The 20,292-nt window shown below is 36.0% G+C and overlaps 2 protein-coding genes across 2 annotated transcripts; both read right to left on the bottom strand.

Moving 5' to 3' along the window:
- Window positions 1–122: 122 nt before the first annotated feature.
- cd8b (cd8 beta) lies at window positions 123–12,233 on the bottom strand. Its single transcript, XM_067423807.1, has 8 exons — window positions 12,130–12,233; window positions 8,861–8,999; window positions 8,233–8,399; window positions 6,224–6,574; window positions 5,556–5,645; window positions 5,030–5,116; window positions 4,271–4,304; window positions 123–1,172 (listed from the first exon to the last, which is right to left on the bottom strand). Exons 3-8 carry the CDS (start codon window positions 8,276–8,278, stop codon window positions 1,154–1,156), a joined length of 627 nt encoding a protein of 208 aa, XP_067279908.1. The 5' UTR covers window positions 8,279–8,399; window positions 8,861–8,999; window positions 12,130–12,233; the 3' UTR covers window positions 123–1,153.
- On the bottom strand, window positions 11,603–19,539 carry zmat1 (zinc finger matrin-type 1). Its single transcript, XM_067423806.1, has 7 exons — window positions 19,333–19,539; window positions 17,698–17,816; window positions 17,533–17,619; window positions 17,313–17,445; window positions 16,976–17,236; window positions 16,613–16,703; window positions 11,603–14,226 (listed from the first exon to the last, which is right to left on the bottom strand). The coding sequence occupies exons 1-7, from the start codon at window positions 19,460–19,462 to the stop codon at window positions 13,242–13,244; spliced, it is 1,806 nt and encodes a 601-aa protein (XP_067279907.1). The 5' UTR covers window positions 19,463–19,539; the 3' UTR covers window positions 11,603–13,241.
- Between the last annotated feature and the right edge of the window lie 753 nt (window positions 19,540–20,292).

Genomic DNA, 20,292 nt, shown 5'->3' with positions numbered 1-20,292 from the left:
AGAGGGAAACTTGATGACACCCAAACACATAAACCAACACACCCTCAGATATGTAAGACAGGGGGACACCATAAAACCCCCACAGTACAAACAAGTGTCATCACAGACAAATAAACACTCAATGAAGAGAAAACATAAGTTCAATTTTACAATGATTACACACTATTTAATGAGCATAATATTTAAAGCATTCAAAAAAATAATAATCAGAAAACTGTACATTCAATGGCAAAATTAACATGCTGTGATTTCAATAACAAAACTCAAGTCTCAAAAAATGGGTTTAGTTTTGTGGTCCTCCTGGTGGTACGTTCAGCTCTGGTTTAATTCAGACAAGTCAGACAATGAATCTAATTCATGAAGTGGACTGTTGGTTGAATAATGCCCAATGAGACACTGAACTGTGAGTACATTTAAAGGGATAGTTCACCCCAAAATGCAAATTCTGTCATCATGGACTCGCCCTCAAGTTGTTCCAAACTTTCTGTTGCACATAAAGGAAGAAACTTTGAAGAATGTCGGTAACCAAACAGTTGTGGGGCCCCATTTTTTACAAACATTCTTTAAAATATCTTCCTTTGTGTTCAGCAGTATAAAGACATTCATACAAATTCGGAACAACTTGAGGGTGAGCAAATTATGACAGATTTTTTTTATTTTTGGGGTGATTTATCCCTTTAAGCAATTATGTTTATTCACACACGCTAGTTTTATAGACTTCTACAGGTGTGCTTTGGAAAGAAAAACACCACAACAAAAAATAAGAGTGCTTGTAAGTCAGGCATATATAAGACAAAAACTGAATTTAGACTTTTTTGGTAACACTTTACAGTAAGGTCTTATTAGTTAATGCACTAACAATGAGTGAGACATTTATTGTGGTATTCATTCATCTTTGTTAATATTAGTTAATAAAAATACAAATGTTCGTTGTTAGTTCATGTTAGCTGAGGTCCATTAAAATAATATTAACAAACTTAACTTTTGATAATGTATTAGTAAATGTTGTAATTAACATTAAGATGCATTGCTTTAGAAGTGTTTTTCATCGTTCGGTTATGTTAACTAATGGAACCTTATTGTAAAGTGTTTGTAATGTGTTTTTCAAGTTGTAGATACTTTTTGTTGAAGAGAGAGGAACAGTCTGTCCACTTCATCGCAACGGATTCGTCCTATGGAGAAAATGGCAGTAAAGTTTATTTTAAAAAAGCTTAAAAAGTAGATATAGTCAAACAACTAATTATTTAAGTGCTTCTCAAAATTTCAATGAGCCTTATAAGGCCAATATATCAAGACAGAGCCAATGCAAACACACAAGTAAGAGCTTTGATGTGAGACGCGACACGCGAGTGTTATATAACTATAACACTATCTTATAACACTATCTTTGTGTTATAGACTATCTTCTACAGAGGTGTCAAAAGTACTCGCATTCATTACTCAAGTGGAAGTATAGATACTAGGGTTTAAAAATACTTCTGTAGAAGTTGAAGTATCAACTCAAGCTTTTTACTTAAGTAAAAGTGTAAAAGTACTGGTTTTCAAAACTACTTAAAGTATAAAAGTAAAAGTAATGTAAGGAAAAAAATGCCATTAAAGACAAAGCTTAGGCCACACCACAGGGGCATATAGCGCACTACCCCACCTCCTCAAAAAACATTTTTCTAAAGGCCATAATGACTAAAATGTTATATTAAAATGTTAATGTTGAAAAATTTGGGAGGCACTGGCTACCTGCTTCAGCTGCATATATACCCATTGAAAATGAATGCATTTTAGTACAATGGAAATATACAATTATGTGTACTGCTGAGAATTAACATGTGTTTCCTGAAGCGGAATATGACTAGTTGCCTATAAGTAATGTTATCAATAACCTTTATTGGAATGTAAATGTAGGCTACATGTGTGATCAGTGTTGCCAGATTAACGACGCTTTAGCGCACTACGGGCCCTGACTTTTTTTACACCCCTAAACTCATACCCACTGTCAGCCGCTGACTGCTTGGTTGTCACTTTTAAAAAAAATTACAAAAAAAAATTATCCAAACATTTTTCTAAATTAACTTTAATAAAGAAACTAAACGAATTAGAACTACATGGACATTACAAACAAAGCTGAACTATTTGAATGACTCCAGGAGTGTGTCATAGGATTGTGCAGGGTCTGTGCAGGGCTCAAAGGAATGATCAACACACATTTATGATTATTATCAGTTGTGCTGCTCATGGTAATGCTTAAATTTTGTGGAAACCATCTAAACATGTGGTAAAATCAAAAAAGAGAGAAATTAATACTTTTATTGATCAGAAATGCATTTAATTGATCAAAAGTGATATTGTTAATATTACAAAAGATAATAATTTATTTAATAAATGCAAATAAATGCTGTCCATTGAACTTTCTATTCATCAAAGAATCCTGAAAAATAAAATGTATCATGGTTTACACAACATTTTAAAGCAGCACAACTGTTTTCAACACAGATAATAATCATAAATGTTTCTTGATTATAAAATCCTCATATGAGAGTGATTAGTGAAGGATCATGTGACACTGAAGACTGGAGTAATGATAAATTCAGCTTTGATCACATAGGAAAAAAGCTGTTTTAATTTGTAGCAATATTTCACAATATTACTGTTTATAACTATTTTGATTAAATAAATGCAGCCTTGGTGAGCAGAAGATACTAAACATTAAAAAAGCTGCATTATTCATATGATAGGCTACTTTATTGTCAATAAATAGGCTACATTGAGATAGCTTGAAAAACACACATAAAGCATATATTGTCGCACTCGTCTGATTATCTTCGTCACGTTTCATCACTCATAACGATTGTTTTCCTTCAGCTGCAGCTCCAGCGTGACAGGGTATTATTTCTACGAATCCACTTTTGGAATTTGGACTTTCTGTGAGAGCGATCTCCTCATATTTAGATGTGAATAAAATGACAGCAGGTCATGCATAGATTAATTTTTGTCTCTGATTTTAAATCTTAATGTATTCACATTGGTTTCTATGTAAATACACTTGCCCGTGACCTCAAAAAGTGCTCTATCAACCGAGATTAGAGAAGGCTGTTTTGAGCGTCCCTGTTAATTTGGCCGTCGCCGCGCAGGGTAACGTTGGTTCGAATCCCGCTCGGAGCGGGTCGACTAGAATCGGTGAGACCCAGTAAAAGTGCGAGGGACGAAAATACATTTTATTAAAAGTGAGGGGGACACGTCCTCCCACTCCTTACTGTAGAAACGGCTTGTGTATATACTGTATGTATGCCACTTTAGCATAGCGATCACTTGAATACATCTACAACGAGTTATCGCGCTAAAAACCTGTCTGTCATGAATGAGGCGAGCGCGTCTGCTGCTGATCGCTGACTGACAGAAAGTGCGTGCTCGTCCACTGGAACCCGCCCAATTTGGCAAAACCGTGTGTGATTTGTGCTTTGAGTCATGTGCAGGCTCGATAGATCGCGTAGTAACCAATAGGGTGTTGGTTTGGTATATGTTTACACTTCTCATCCAACCACAATCAAATTCACACTATCCGGATGACGCGATTTATCTGCATTTTTTTTTTAACAAGATGAAATGAAAGAGGAGTAACGAGGCTATTTTTAAAAAGTAAGGAGTAGAAAGTACAGATAATTGCGTGAAAATGTAAGGAGTAGAAGTAAAAATTAGGCAGAAAAATAACTACTCCAGTAAAGTATAGATACCCCAAATTTCTACTTAAGTAAGGTAACGAAGTATTTGTACTTCGTTACTTGACACCTCTGATCTTCTATAACACTTTATTTTTATATAACTATAACACTACTGTTATAACACTACTGTTTAGTTGCTTATTTTCATTCATTTAACCCCTTAAAGGGGTAGTTCACCTAAAAATGAAAATTCTGTCATTTACTCACCATTAAGTTATTCCAAAATTGTATGAATTCCTTTCTTCTGATGAACACAAAAGAAGATATTTTGAAGAATAAGGTGAAGTAAACAGATGATGGACCCCATTGACTTCCATTGTACAGAAAAAAGTCAATGTGGTCCATCAACTGTTTGGTTGCCAACATTCTTCACAATATCTTCTTTTGTGTTAAGCAGAACAATGCAACAAGGCAGGTTTGGGACAAATTAAGGGTGAGTAAATGATGACAAAATGTTCATCTTTGGGTGAATTAAGGGATGTTTTACTCCTAGAAATAACATTCATTAAATACATTTTAATGATTATTTGAAACACTGAAATCTCTTCTCAACTTACTTGGTGAATCGATGTCTGCATTTCTTAGGTAGACCTGTTGTTTCAATGTAAAAACACACACACAAATGTTTAATAAAATCCCTATTTGAATTAATTTCTTGACACATTTTTTATAAAGTATTTAAACTGTTGCTGAACTACAATCAAACCAACATTTATTTAGACACCTTTAACATTTGTTTCACATTATCACAGTTTATTCCCTATAGTTTAGAAAATGGTATTAAAATATGACAAGAACTCAGAGCTGAGCTGTGTCAGAACAAATTCATCTTAATAATGTCAGATAACTTTGATAGAAAGGTAAGTAATGAATTACAATCAACCAATCAGCTGTCAGATTTAAGTACACAATTAGATAATGCTAATTTAGGTCAACCAGTGACCCAAGCAATGCTTCATTTTGTTCAGTCTGTGGTGTAAAAGGCCGCATTAGCATTTAAAGGAAAAACACTTCAGAGAAACATGCTCAGGTCAAAGTGACTGAATAATTTTGGTCCAAAATGTTTATCAATTCTAGTCCAATTTTTGGGTGTAATATATCACAGTTTACTTTATTTTGCTATCCTCACTTACATAAATGAACTATAGTGTCCTGCACCCACTCGTAAAAAATCATATCTGGTGTTTGAATAATTGTGGTTTGCCTGTATAAGTATTGAGAAGTACTACAGAAACTTTAACAATGGACATCTGAGCATTTGAAACAATGCATGCAAGAGTAAACAGGACATGTGCGAGTTCTGTGTGTGTACTCACGACTGAAGTAGAAAAGTGTGCCTGCAAGGGTAATGGCCAAAAGCAAAAGAGCACCAATTCCCGGCCAAAGCACCAGATGTTCACAGCCTGCAACACAATACAAAGAAACCGATCAAATGTAGCAGTTTAAAGGATCCTAAACCTCCGTCTTCTTCTATGTGGACTACAGAAGTATCATCCTATGTACCACTGGAAAAATAGCATTTCGTTTGAAGAAACGTCAAGATTTGTTTGCAAAACATTGGGGCAACTTTCTCTCGTATCTTGGTATAACAACAGGACAAAGTACTTAAATGTCAAATAACTTTCCATGTCTTTTGTTCAGTGTGTCTATGGTTTATTTGTGGCACTGGGTGGGGATTGGGGTATGTTATAGGGTTTTGTACAAGGAAAGATCTGTACAGTCTATCCTGTATTTTGTACAGAAATTTAATATTAAAACCCAATAAATACAATGTTAAAAAAAAAATGTAGCAGTTTAAAACCACAAGAAATCAGCAGCTTATCAGCATGCCTCTGTCCGCACCTTTAGGTGAGTAGTTGGGATTTCTGCGAGGACAAAGTTTCACAGGTTTCTGGGTCTTGACTGTTGGCGGCTGAACTGTTGGAGGATTCACTGGAGTGCAAAGAAAAAATTATTTCAAGACTGAACAAACAGCATTTGCTCCATTGTGGACACTGATTCAAAATAAAAAAGTCAGACCTTTTAATGTCGAACGAAATGGGCATTAAAGAAACAACTAACATGAACATTTACAGACCAGAAGATCCAAGACAAATAAAAAATGCTTAAACGGCACTCCGGGATTCTCAGGCCAAATATCTTGGCGTCTCAATACTTTACTGCTGTTTGAATCTCTCGTATCACATCACTCATTTATTTTAAACTACATGATTGAGATGTTCTTAGAACCCCATGAAAGAGGACAACGACTTTGGAAACATCTCCACCTTCACGCCAGGTGAAGATGTTCTCACTTCAGGGATGGAAACCTCAATGTTCTTGTGATTGTACTAAGATGACTCTGTAAACCTACATTTAGCATCTCAGTTTCATTGCTTTGGTCTTCTTGACTTTCCTCAGCCTAAAATCGCCATTCTCAAAGCATCAACAACAAAAGAGGGAAACTCAAGTTCGGATGAGAAAAAACCAGGGTAGGGGACGAAAACAGAGAAGGAGAGCACGGCTCATACCTCCAGGCATGATGTAATATCCAGCAGGAATAATATTCTTAGTTTTAAAAATGCAGGAATAGAAGCCTGCATCGCCTTCCTGTATCTCCATGATGCGCAGGGTGTAGACCACTTTTTGTCCGGTGGACACGAAGCCCTTGAACTGAGAGGTTTTGATGTTCTCTCCATGTTGCTCTCTGCCCGCACTGTTGACATAGAGGAGAAACTGAAGAGTTTTTTCACTCTCAAGGTACCGGTACCAAAACACCTCCTGGCAGGCATGATCCGGACATTCACAGAGCAGACTTTCCGTTCCATTGATTTTGGAGTAGAAAATATTCGAAGTAGCTTGGAAGGAGGGCTGAACGACCACTTAAAAAGACACAAAGAAAAAATCATGAGTCCTGCTTTGTTCGTTTTGCACATTTAGATTTTAAGGCTTAACTGCGTAGTTCAGCCACATTCAATTTGAAGTCTCTGGATGTTACCTATTCAAAGGACATTGGAATAATTCCTCTTTAGGAATGCCATTTTTACAGAACGTCACAAAAAATTAGATTTCAGTATTCAAATAAAATATACAAAGGCAGTCCTCAATTTTCTTCGACTTCTGCAGACTTCCTTATGCTAAGCTGATATTACAGTAGCACTGTTTTTAATTTGTTCGTTATGCATATTTTGATTTTCAGGTTCAACTGCGTAGTTTAGCTTCAAGAAATTTAAAATGGTACCTATTCAAAGGACAATGATAGTGAATGATAGCTTGAAGTCAGATATTTTTGATCATTTTTACTGTGTAGAAAGCACAACACTAAAAAAACACAAAGGTTAAACATAGAATTAGAAACTGAAAAGGCATTTTTACGATAGACAATAGAGAGCTAGTAGTGAGTTTCCTTGTTATGTAAGAATGGAAACCTGATTATACAGAACTCTTGGGTAGGCAATTTATGTTGTCTATGTCCTCTTGCAAAATAGTTTTCCTCTCTTATCAGTGCCTGGGGGAAAGTGGCATGTATGTGGGCATAGATTCATACAGTGTGAGCAGAAAGAACATTCTAATTTATGTCAGAGAATGAAAAAACAGTCACACAATATGCAAAATTATGTTTGGTACAAAAAAATAAATAGGTTAAGAATGTGAAAGCATGAAAGCGAGGCTTTAGAGAATCGGATTTCAATCATAAACAAATTGATTTTTTATTTATTTAATTGTTTCCCCCTGACATTTAAACATATACTAGCATATATGCAAATGTCTCCCATCAATAAAGGTGTTTTGAAACTATATGTACTTTGAAAAGCAGCGCAACACTAATAAATGTGAAAATGAACAATCCGTTATACATAAACCTGTGTGCAACTAAGTTATAATGGATTATCTTAGTAAAACTTTTTTCAAAAGTCCATTTTAGACATTCTATTAACTATAAGTAACTTTGCAACTTTATGTCAACTAGTATTAGCAGACTGTCTGCTTAATATCTGCTAAAACTGCATTTTGATGCTCTTGCAACAGAGAATTTGACAATAAGTAATTTAGCAACTACGTCAACTTACCAACCCGAACATAACAGTCTACTATTACTTTAATGAAAGTTAGTTGAGTTGCAAAGTTAGTCATAGATAGTAGAATGAATGTCTAAAGTGGACCATCGAAAGGTAAACGTTTGATTTTTAAAACTTTAAGATTATATATTACGAAATATGTAAGTATTTTGTGTGCAAAATATACAAACAGTTGTATAAGAAATGTTATAAATTGCCTTAGGATGCGAAACACCTTTGGGCCTACAGCGATCCACTGAGGCCACCACAATTTTATTATAAAAGAATCTTTAAGAATACAGTTTTTTGCAGAATGTCACAAAAATTCATATTCAGCATTCAAATAAAATATATAACGGCCATCAGCAATTATCTTTAATTTGTGCAGTGCAGACTTCCTTACGCTAAGCTCATATTGTAGCACTTCATTTTCAGATCTTAAGTTTGACGGCTCTTAAATATAATGCAAAAAAGGTTTTTACCTGCCATCCACATGAACAAATAACAGCACATGCAAGAGAGGGTCATCCTTGGGCGTCCGTGCGTTAGCTGTCAACTATGTGTCTGTGTTTTCCTTTCTGTTCTTCATGTGTCACACTGAAAAGGAGGGCCTGCAGTGTGTGGGGCCGATAAACCAATTACTGACAGCCTATCAGAGAATGAGTCAGAGGAAACACACACACACATAAAACATCAAGGAAAAATCAGGAGACTTTTCAGAAAAACACGTTTCAAGTTTCGTTAACAAGTAAATACCAGCTATATTGTACATGCAAAGAAACATTAAATGTCAGCGCTTAGGCTGATTTTGCCAATGCACTGTAGCTAAAGAATGAATTGTGATACAATTATGATATGAAATAGTGAACTTTAATAATTATGTGATAGTATGTCATTTCAATACATTTTGAGGACGTAACATCTGTTTTGACTACATCCTGACAAAAATGAGATGATTTTAGAAGGTTCTAGATCATTCACTCTCGTGCGTCAAGTTGCTGAAGCTCGAGGATTTAAACTGACATGCAAAAATTGAAATGATCTTCAATTTAAAACCCACAGGTCATTCTATTATTTGAGTTGTTCCGAGTGAATGTTAAAATAGCCTACTTTCTTCTTCTCTTCTCTGAAACAGAACGCTGAACCCTAAATGGTTTCCCTAAAATGATCTTTAACCCAGATGCAGGTGTGCGACCTGAGAAACACCTGGATCTGTCCGCAGAGCACCGCAGCTGGAACCGCGTCAAATCTAACACAAACACATAATATAAAAAAAGATACGACTGAAATTAATCACAGATCCAACTCAACACTGTTAATGCTGGATTAATAAATAAACAGCATATCAAATAAATGAATCATACAATGCTCACATTAAAACTAAAAAAGTACAGATAGGGGCATGTAACCAACAATATTGCAGTGTGGCAAACTAAGATCTTTTCACCTGAAAGTGCTGATAGGCTGCATACATTCCCCATTTACGGTTTGGTTATAGATTTTGTTTTGAGCATCGTAAGCAGCCTAGTAAAAGTGTGCGACATTATGGTTTATCCTGGACTAAGATGGAATGAACACAATGCAAATTTGTCTGGATAGATGACGGAAATGTGTTCAAAATGTTTGACAGCTTATCTTAATACATTACATTATATGGCCCTATAAACGATATATATATATATATATATATATATATATATATATATATATATATATATATATATATATATATATATATATATACATACACACACACACACACACACACATTATCAATATTAGATTATTAATATTTTAATGATGAAATTCTATTTCAAATATCTTCTATACATGAGAAAATATTTTTTCATGGCTTCACGTTTATAATAAACTGTTTATAATAAAATTTTGTTTATCATGTCATGGCTTTGAGATGGCTTTCCATAACCTACACTTTTTTAACTCTTTGAATTTATTTACAGAAGAAAATCAAGAAAATGTTTTTTTTTTTTAATGATTTTTTAAATACTTTTATGAGTTATATGGATACAATATATATATTTTAATATTCTTGTAGTAATGAATAACATTTTTATGACATTATATGTACTCAAATCTCATGTCATATTGTCTGAATTAATAGTTAGATCAAACTAACAAAACAAAAAAGTGCTCAATAAATATGCATGTTAGAATGCATCTTTTTTTTCACAAAGTAAAACCACTTTTACACTGGATTCATTTATCGATAGAGCAGAATGTAGTTTATTCTAAGGCCTCTAGGTTGGAAGTACACATTTAGTTCATATTCATAATAAATGTTCATTACTCCACACCAGATTTACACTCAAGCCTCACGTCAGTAACACTAAACAACCTTCAGAACCAAAATGCAGGCCCAACTTACAGCTAAACTTTTGCATCACAAAGTCAAACCGTTGGTTTTGTCCATAAACAACATTTCTCAACTCATTTAACAAGCCAACGTGCTCGTTTTCCACTCCACGTTCTAGATAAACTGCACTAATTAAGTTTTTGTTTTGTTTTTTTGAGTGTGTGGGACTGGAGCCTGAAGCTCAGGGGGGCTTGTGTGGGAGTTTTGAGCTTTAAGATCTCGCTCATTGGCCCTCGTCTCTCGAGGAGGGCTGAAGGGGCTCATGGGCCTGTGGAGGGGTCGTAAAGAGGAGAGGATGTGGGAGACGCACATGCCTCGGAGGTCGAGGGTACGACAAAGACACAGGGGAGCCGAACCACACGATTCTTTGAAAACAGGAGATCTCAGGGGGCTCGAGAGAACGCTTCAATGCAACTGTCGATGGAGGGCTTTCAACTTTGTGGTTACAAAGCTTAGGAAAAAAGTTCATATAGTTCTGAAGTACAAATGCTGTGAGAAGATACAGGTGTTGGATCCACAATTGAATAGTGCATCTAAAGATCCAAATACGATCGATAGAATTATAAATATTAGAATTAATCTTGCATGCAAATTAAAGTGATAGTTCACGCAAAAATGAATTTCAGTCATTTACTTACAATCATGTCGTTTCATTCATACCAGTCAAAGGATTGGAATAATTCAGATTTTTGCCTTTTTGAAAGAAGACTTTTATGCTAACCACACCAAGGGTGCTTTATTTGGTGAAAAAAAGATTACAGCAAGAATAGTAATGTTATGAAATATATTTGCATTTTAAAATAACTGTTTTCTATTTGAATAATATCAAAGCGTAATTTATTCCTGTGATGGCAAAGCTGAGTTTTCAACAGCCATTACGCCAGTTATCAGTGTCTCATGATCCCTCAGAAAGAAATCGAATTATATAAAAGTGATAGTTCACCCAAAAATGAAAATGATCCCATAATTTACTCATCCTCAAGTCATGTGTATATGACATTCTTCAGACGAATACAATCAGAGTTATATTAGAAAATGTCCTGACTCTTTCAAGCATTATAATGATAGTGAATGGCAGCCCAAAATTTGAAGACCAAAAAAGTGCATCCATCCATTAAAAAAAGTAATCCACACGGCTCCAGGGGGTTAATAAATACCTTCTGAATCGAATCGATGGGCTTGTGTAAAAATATGTGTAAAAATATCCATATTTAACATTCTTTAAAGAAAAACATCTAGCATCCAGCAAATCGCCTTCCGTATTCTACCATCGCGCAATTTAGGCTTTTTCAGTAAGTTGAATACGGAAGGCTGTCCGACGAATGCTGTTTTACTTTATAACGTGTTAAATATGGATATTTTACTTACAAAAACTCAAAGATTTGCTTCAGTAGGCCTTTATAACCCCCATTCCCATGTCAAATGCACATAGGGTGGCTTGAGAGTGAGTAAATCATGGGCTATAAGTCTATTATGATAATTTTATGACGCTTTTTATTGTCATTTTGATGCTTGCAGCCTAGATGCCAATTCACATACAATTTTAGAATTACATGAGGGTTAGAAAATTACATAAGCGAGTGTGATGAATAAGGCGTAGCTTATGCATTTAAGTATCATTTCATATCACAATCATCTTCCCACAATAAAAATGTACCCTGAGAAGTCATAAAGTTTTGAATTGAGTTGAGAATTGTTTAATGGAGCCATTGGAACATCACAGCACAACCATTAAACCAACCCATGATTTCTTGTTTGTAATAATAGTTTGAACTCTCAAAAAGGGAAATGCAACTCTACACAAGAAAGAGGTCAACAGAGTAGCAAGCGTGTCCTCATTCAACTCCTGCACCTGTTCGACCTGCAAGCAAAAATGTTCCTGTATGCTGCTGCATCAAATGAGACTGATGTTACATTAGTTTCACACACACAAAAATGCAACAAAACAATCGATTGCAGTCTGAGTCCTTCTGACACAAAGAAAGGTTTATGACATAAATCTGACCTCTATTCAGACAACTCTTCATTTTATTCTCGAAGTTCATCATTGACATCATTCTTGAACACAGTCAGGGTTTGAAAGGCGTTTCTAGCAGATCCAGATACAGCATTCATGCTGGCAATCAGCATCCCCTTGAGGCTAAAAGTGAAAACGCTACAAGTCAGTCATGAGCATAAAGAAATGTTCATGTATTAGATTTTTTGAGAAAAAAATGTACCAACAAATACTAAATCTTTGCTGATATAAACCGTGAGAGGGGTTTATTTGATCAAAGCATGAAGTAAGTTGAAGGATACATGGATGGATGGCTCATGCAGTGTGTTTTTGCATCACACCACAAGGTATAAAATTTCTACTGATATCTCCAAGAGGTAAGTGCAGCTCTAGAGATGTCCTATATAGTCTATAGTCCTGAGGATTTCAAGGAATAGTTCATCTTAGAGTGAAAATTTTCACATAATTTTCTCATCATGTCATTCCAAACTGGTATGACTTTCTTTTATTCTGCGGAACACAAAAAGAGAGGCTTAGCATGTTTATGCTGCTCTTTTCCACACTATGAGTGGATGGATTCTGCCGAGCTCTACAAATGACAAAAAGCACAATTTCTGTACCAGGTACTTCAAACAACTTGTGAAATATTAAGTCAGGCTGTAGGTTCCTGAGCATCACAGAACATTTGAATATGTGGAATTGCGGAAATCAATATTTTCAGTGAATCCCAACATACATTTTGACCTGTAACTCACATAAACAGTGCGCAAGTTGTATTGACTACATATTTTTTGATATTTTTAGAGATTGACAGCTTTAAATTCACATTCTCTACATTGGAAAAATGTAGCATGAACATTCTTCAAAACATCTACTTTAGTGTTCCACTACTTTAGAAAGTCATATGGGTTTAAAATGAAGGTGACTAAATGGTGACAAAATTTTCATTTTTGATTCCATAAAAAGAAACTGAGAGCAGATGAGTTTCCATATGAAAGAAAGGCCTTAAGAGTACTTCGGGGAGCATAAATAGTCAGATGGGTCCAGTAGATTTCAGTGCTCTTCTGAGGTCCCGTGCAGTTTTATTACAACAATATTGTCAAACCATTACTGAATAGTCTTTAAAAAACACCAAGAATAGTCTCATCCCAGAGCCGTTCCTCCTCTGTCCTGTTGTCTTCTTGATTCATCTTCTCTTTTCCTTTTTTCTTCTCTTTTTTGTGTTTTTGTTTGCCATCTTTTGTTTCTGTCCTTTCCTCCACGTGTTCCTCCATCATTCCCTGTGCTTGCTCGTTTTGCACCTCAACCTCTTGTTTCTCCAAGAGTTCTTCTTTTCGTCTCTTTGCATGCTGTCCATCCCCGTGCCTCCTACTTTTCTTGCTTGATCTTCTTTTATTTCTGCTTTCTTCGTCTTCACTGGAGCTTCTGTCTCTTTTTCTTCTCTCCTTCCATTTCTTACTTCTATCCTCTTCTCCTTCTACACTTCCTCTCCTGTCTCCCTTACGCCTTTTTTTCCTTTCACCTCGTTCAGCTTCTCCTTCCCTCCCCCTCCTTTCCGTATCAGACTCATCCTCCTGATCTCTTCTGCTCTTCCCTCGCTTTCTCATCTTCCTCTTCCGTCTCCGCCTCTCTCTGCTGTCGTAACTGCTGCTGCTGTCACTACTGCTGCTAGTGTAGGAGGAGGAGCCTGATAAAGAGGAGGAGCTAAATGACTCAGGGCTCCTCCCTTTTTTATATAGTTGACCAGGTACGAATGGAGGACGGGATTGTGGCATATATCCTGGCCGATAGAGCGGGACAGGGCCTCTCACCCCAAAGCCAAACTGAGTGACCTGAGACTGGAATTGTGGGTGCCAGTGAGGTCGAGGGAAACCAGGAGGCGGAAAACGTGGCATCAACTGGCCAGGATGAGGCATCTCTTCCGCTTTTGGTGGACCTTCTGTTGCACTCTCATCCAGACCCTTGCTTCCTTGTCCCACAGTGCCTAGCCCTGCTTTGGGATCCAGTCCCCGGGCCTTCTGCACCTGGATGTAGTCAGCCAGCTCATCTTGGAAGGAGTCATACACTTTCTTCTGAGATTTGCACAGCTCCATAACTTTCTTCTCTCTAAGGACCGAGATGAATGACAAAGTTAAAAGAGTTGCATATAATCTACTGATCAAACAACATGGTTTTTTCAATAGCATAGACAAATAAGTAAAATAGAGAAGTAATAGCAATAATTGAACATTTTAAAGGTCCCGTTCTTCGCGATTCCATCTTTCAAACTTTAGTTAGTGTGTAATGTTGCTGTTAGAGCATAAATAATACCTGTAAAATGATAAAGCTCAAAGTTCAATGCCAAGCGAGATATTTTATTTAACAGAAGTTCCCTTTCAAAGCCTACAGCGAACGGCCGGTCTGGACTACACCCCTGCACTTCCTTGCATGAATGACGTCACTAGAACCGTTTGTTGACTAACCCTCCGCCCAAAAGTACACGTAAAATAGGAAGCGTGGTCTTGTTGCTCTCCCGCTTGGAGAAGAGCGTGCATTCAGCGCTTGCATCTCCCCATTATGTTAAGAGGCGGGACCTTTCCGGGCAAAGTGCGGTAAGCTGCTGTCCAATCACAACACGGTAAGCGCTGGCCCAATCAGAACTCGTTACGTGTTTCTGAAGGAGGGACTTCATAGAACAAGGAAATCATCAGGGCGTTTTTAGGACAGAAGAAACAGCGCTGTACAGATAAGTAAATAGTGTGAAAAATACTGTGGTTTTTTTACACGCGAAACATAAACTCATGTTGTATTGCACACTGTAAACATAATCAAAGCTTCGAAAACACGCAAAGAACGGGACCTTTAAAGAAAGAAAACTTATAGGCACAGTTCACCCAAAAATGAAAATGACCCCATGATTTACATATCAAGCCATCCTAGGTGTATATGACATTATTCTTTCAGACAAACGCAGTCAGTTATATTAAAAATATATATCTTCCAATCAAACGTGCATTCATCCATCCCAAGTAATCCATTCGACTCCATGGGGTTAATTAAGGCCTTCTGAAGCAAAGTAATGGGTTTTTGTAAGAAAAATATCTAAATCATATTTAAAGGTCCCGTTCTTTGCGATTCCATCTTTCAAACTTTAGTTAGTGTGAAATGTTGCTGTTAGAGCATAAATAATACCTGTAAAATTATAAAGCTCAAAGTTCAATGCCAAGCGAGATATTTTATTTACAGTGCTGTATATAACTCATGTTATACTGCACACTGTAAACATAATCAAAGCTTCAAAAACACGCAAAGAATGGGACCTTTAAATCCAAAATATCTAGCTTCCAGCAGACGGCCTAAGCAAGTCGACTTACGCCAAAATAGTAACCCCTGACGAGATGTATGACGTAGGATGTAGGAGTAGTGTAAGATTTGATGCCTCTAGCGCAAGAGTGTCCAAACTCGGTCCTGGAGGGCCACTGTCCTGCAGAGTTTTGTTTCAGCTTGCCTCAACACACCTGCAGGAAGTTTCTAGTATCCCTAGAAAGATCCTTGATTAGCTGGTTCAGCTGTTTCATTGGGGTTGGAGCTTAACTCTGTAGGACAGTGGCCCTCCAGGAGCAGGATTGGACACCTCTGCTCTAGCGGTCCAAACAAATACTGCTGGTAACAAAATCACGCTCCTCCTCTTTTATATCGAAATCCGACATTTCTCTTTAAAAATTCTAATTTGTAATCTGTGTTTCGTTTTTCACTATCCTCTGTGCTTCTGTGTTCATCAATAGGTCATACATCGTATCAGCGGTTACACTTTTACCGTAAATCGATGCGTGTGCTCGTCTGTCGAAAGCTAGTTGTTTTAGTTTATAGTTTTAAATATGGATATTTTTCTTACACTTTGCATCAGAAGACCTATATTAACTCCCTGGAGCAGTGTGGAGTATTTTTATGATGGATAGATGCACTTTTTGGGGCTTCAAAATCAAGAAAGCCATTCACTACTATTAAAAAGGTTAAAAGTGCCAGTACATATTTTTATATAACTCAGATTGCATTCGTCTGAAAGAAGAATGTTAGATACACATAGGATGACTTAAGGGTGAGTAACTCATGGGATAATTTTCATTTTTGGGTGACCTATCCCTTTAAATTTTCTTAAAGTCAACAGGAAATGTGTCCATTTACAACACATTTTATTAATCCTACATATTTACACATTCAAAAAGAAAAAAAATCTATGGTATTTTTGCATATTTTATTTATGCAGGCATATTTATAAAGTAAATAATATCAATTCTGATTTCATTTTTAATTTAAAATATTTCATTTTAATGTTCATTCACGAAGCATCCATGCTTATATAGACAATGTAAAAATGTCTGACTAGTTGGTCTGGCCGGTATATCGAACTATTGCTAATGAAAGCAGTTAATTTCCTAAAACAAGATCCAACCCCTAAAGGCTAAAACAAAATAAGGCATCAAATGAAAATTACAAGAGTGGCGTCACTCACTTGATTGAGTGTTTGTTACCCTGCATGTGTGCCTGGTACATCTCTATTGAGCTGAGCGTCAGACAGCAAATCGGGCAAGTCAGGGAGTTCACTACGTGTGAGGGTTTAAAAACAAGGCAATAAAACAAATATCAAATCTAAATCCTCAAACATGAATCTTCAAATATCAATGAAATGACAACAACATTTCTGTTTACATGAATGGATTTCATGACCTCCTAAAATAATTATGCTTTATATAATTAATTTAAATAATTGTAAATTAAATTTAAATAAATAAAAACATATGTATATATTATTGAATCAATAAATGAATACATTTTAATATTAATTCATTTGATGTAGCTGTATATTAAAGTATACCATGTTCTGACTGTTCCCCCATCTGGTCCAGCATCTCCAGTCGTGCCTGGTTCCGCTGATGTTTCCGGCCGCTGTAGTGCTGCTGAGCAACCATAGGATTGTTGAAGGAAGCGCTGCACAGCGAACAGTATTTGTTGGGGTCACTGAGGTCAACCTCCTGATCGGCCAAATCAGAAGCGTCGCTCTGCTCCTGAATGATCGGGATTTGTACAGCAGTCACTGATGGGAGGGCAACTGGAGATGTGGATTCTAGGATGGGTGCTGAAAGTAGAATAAGGAGAAGTTTATGTAGGTTTGAAGAGCCAAAATCAGCAGATCCTAGTCTGATTTTACTCACCTCCAGGTGGAGGAGGATTGGTTTTTCTCATGTTCTTGGCATGAACTTTGCCCTCATAATGCGACTTGGCCACAGTGGGGGAGCTGAACACCATGCTGCACAGCTCGCAGAACTTCTCTGCAGACAGACCTCTCTATAACAAAGGAGAACACAATACAAGGATTAAAGCATGCCACACTTAAGAACAATACATGCATATTCTGTATGATCTGTTACATACCAAAAGGCCTCCACAGTCTTGGCTCGGCATGCTCATTTTAGCTTTGCTGTTCAGGTACATCCTGACTCTTTGTGCATGCTTTTTCCCCTGGTAGCAGAGAAAGCAGTGTTAGAAACATGACTAGAAACAAGCCCTTTTGAGAAACAAAAACTTGATTTCACAAACCTCATAATGAGAAACTCTCTGGGACTCGTGAATCAAGGTTGCTTCACACACATGACAGAAGTTATCTGTCAACAGGCCTTTGAGAAGATCACTGTCACTGTGAGAACCTACTGGAAAATCTGACAGTAAAAGTGAAAAATTTTACACATTTAAACATATTTTTCTGCAAGGGAGCATGAGTGATGTGGTTTGTGTAGATGGGATCTCAGCATTTTTACAAATCAGATTTTCACAGAGCATTATATTTAAAATTAAAAACCGGTTTTAGATAAAAAGATACAAACATTTGGTAACACTAGTCAACAAGAAAAGGAGAATACAGTACTGTAACATTAGAAATCTGCATAATTGGGCAAATTATGATTTAACAAACAATGAGCATGATCAGAATTAATTTTGTTCATGAGTTCATGCTTATGTAAATTGTTGGACAGTTCTAAATGCAACAATTCACACAAGAATGGTTTCACGGACGATTTACAAAGGAATTCGATATTTACATATATGAGGCCCAATGTGTGCAAGAAAAACATACTTATAATAGTGTATCAGGTTCTTAGGGTGCAAGACTAGTGGAACTAGTCTAAATAAAATATACAAATTATTTTAACAGAATTAAAAAATGTACTGATATTTATTTTCATGCTATGCTTGACTGATTAATGAGTAATAAAAAAAGCAATATTAAAATGTTATATTATTTAACAAAACCCCCCAAAAACACAATAGTTTTAAATGTTACAACTGAATCTAAGCATCAGATTATAACACAAAAACGACATTATTTTAAGAAATATTTAAAAACACCAATAATATTAGACCCATAAATTATATTTTGTTCCCCTAAATATTAAATTAGAGCATGCTGTTTTTTTCTTGCACTGCTGCATTGTACATATCTCTAAATGAAAGAGTGATGTTCATCTTGTTGTAAAATTCGTCAAACTTACATGAATTCCACGTCCATTATTTGCATAAAATGGTGATTTAATTCACTCAATAGAACTGTTTGTTCCTGAATGTGTCACTGTACTCTGTTTAAACTATTTAGTCACGCATGTTACAAGTTTGTGGATCCTAAAATAGCATAAAAATAAGTTTGGATTTATTACTGTTAATTTGCTTGTACTATTGTCCAATAGAAAAGATGCACTATTCCTATAATGTGATACTAATTTCGAATTTAAATAAGACGACAAATTAGTTAGATATATATAAAAACAAAAAACACACTAAACCGTTTTAAATTCGCACAAACCAGCTGTTATGTCCAAGAATAAGGGTTAATGTCAGGCTAAACTACATTAGCTACCTGGCTAGGTTGTTCTTTAGTCGTCGAATTTACCGACATACACGATGTTTTGATTAATTAAACCCACGTTTTGTGTCCTATCGTGTATTCTCAGCCGATGCACTACTTAAACACACACAATATTTTATAAGGGATTTTTGTGGTGGTTGTTTAAGGTGAATAATGGGTATTAATATTTAGCCTAGCATAGCTTGTTGGCTCGCTAAGCTTTATTACCACCCATGAATCAATCTCAAACAACTCAAACACAAACATTCGATGCAAATAAACTCCATATGACGGTATTTTTGAAGTTTTTGAAGGGTTTCAACTGATAGACTCACCTTCTTCAACCTGAGAAATATTGGTGTTAGTGTTTTGTACTGTTTCTGGATTGATATCGTCTGTATTTTTGATATTGTCTGTTTCCGCGCACTGCGGAGAACACGATACACTAGCTTCAAGCTCGGACATTTCTTTAAACCTGGAAATAAATCAAAACTGAAGCAGATTTAGCTAGAATGCCAGAGAGCTCTACATGGCAATGGCTAGGATATATGAAGGGAGGTGATATACGCATGCGCAGTAGGATCACGTTTCTTTACGTGCCAGCCATTGAATTGAGCAGATACTTACTGCCACCACCTGGAGTTTTTACGTTATTAACGACTAAATAACGTTATGTATAATAGATTTGTGTTATTAAATAAAGCTAATAATATATCATGATGCACAAAGTTTAGGATAAAATAGGCTATGCAATTATAGCCGATAAAAAATACAATGGCATAGCATAGGCTATAGCATTCAGATCATAACAGTGTCAGAATCTTTAATTTTTCTTAATTTTGTTTTGTGAAAGGCAAATCATTTTAACTAAAGCCTAACTTTAGTATCCTGTAAACAATAAAATATAAGTAGTGTTACTACTTAGGCTACTTGGCAAATTTATACCAGAAACCTATTAAATGAATTCAGGTTTGTTTATTATTAACAATATGATTTATTCCTTCAGTCTGAGAAATAGGTGAAGTGCCATGTATTTTTTATACATTAACTGAAGACAAATATGAACTAGCAGAACTAGCGATGTATAACTACAGTTCTGGATCACTTAAGACAGAGATACATATCATTCCTTGAATAAAGTTGATTATTTCACACAAGAGAAAAAGGCTAAGAAGAAACCAACTGAAATCTGTTCAAATAACAATGTTACTTACAAAAATGTGAAGGTACCATAATACAGCTGAGCAATGTATCATATACCACAAAGAAGGATTATCATATTACCCTATATTAAT

This window comes from Pseudorasbora parva, chromosome 18 (genome assembly GCF_024679245.1).
Source record: "Pseudorasbora parva isolate DD20220531a chromosome 18, ASM2467924v1, whole genome shotgun sequence".
NCBI lineage: Eukaryota > Metazoa > Chordata > Actinopteri > Cypriniformes > Gobionidae > Pseudorasbora > Pseudorasbora parva.
The sequence above is the reverse complement of the archived record's forward strand: the minus strand, read 5'-3'. Positions and strand labels throughout refer to the sequence as shown.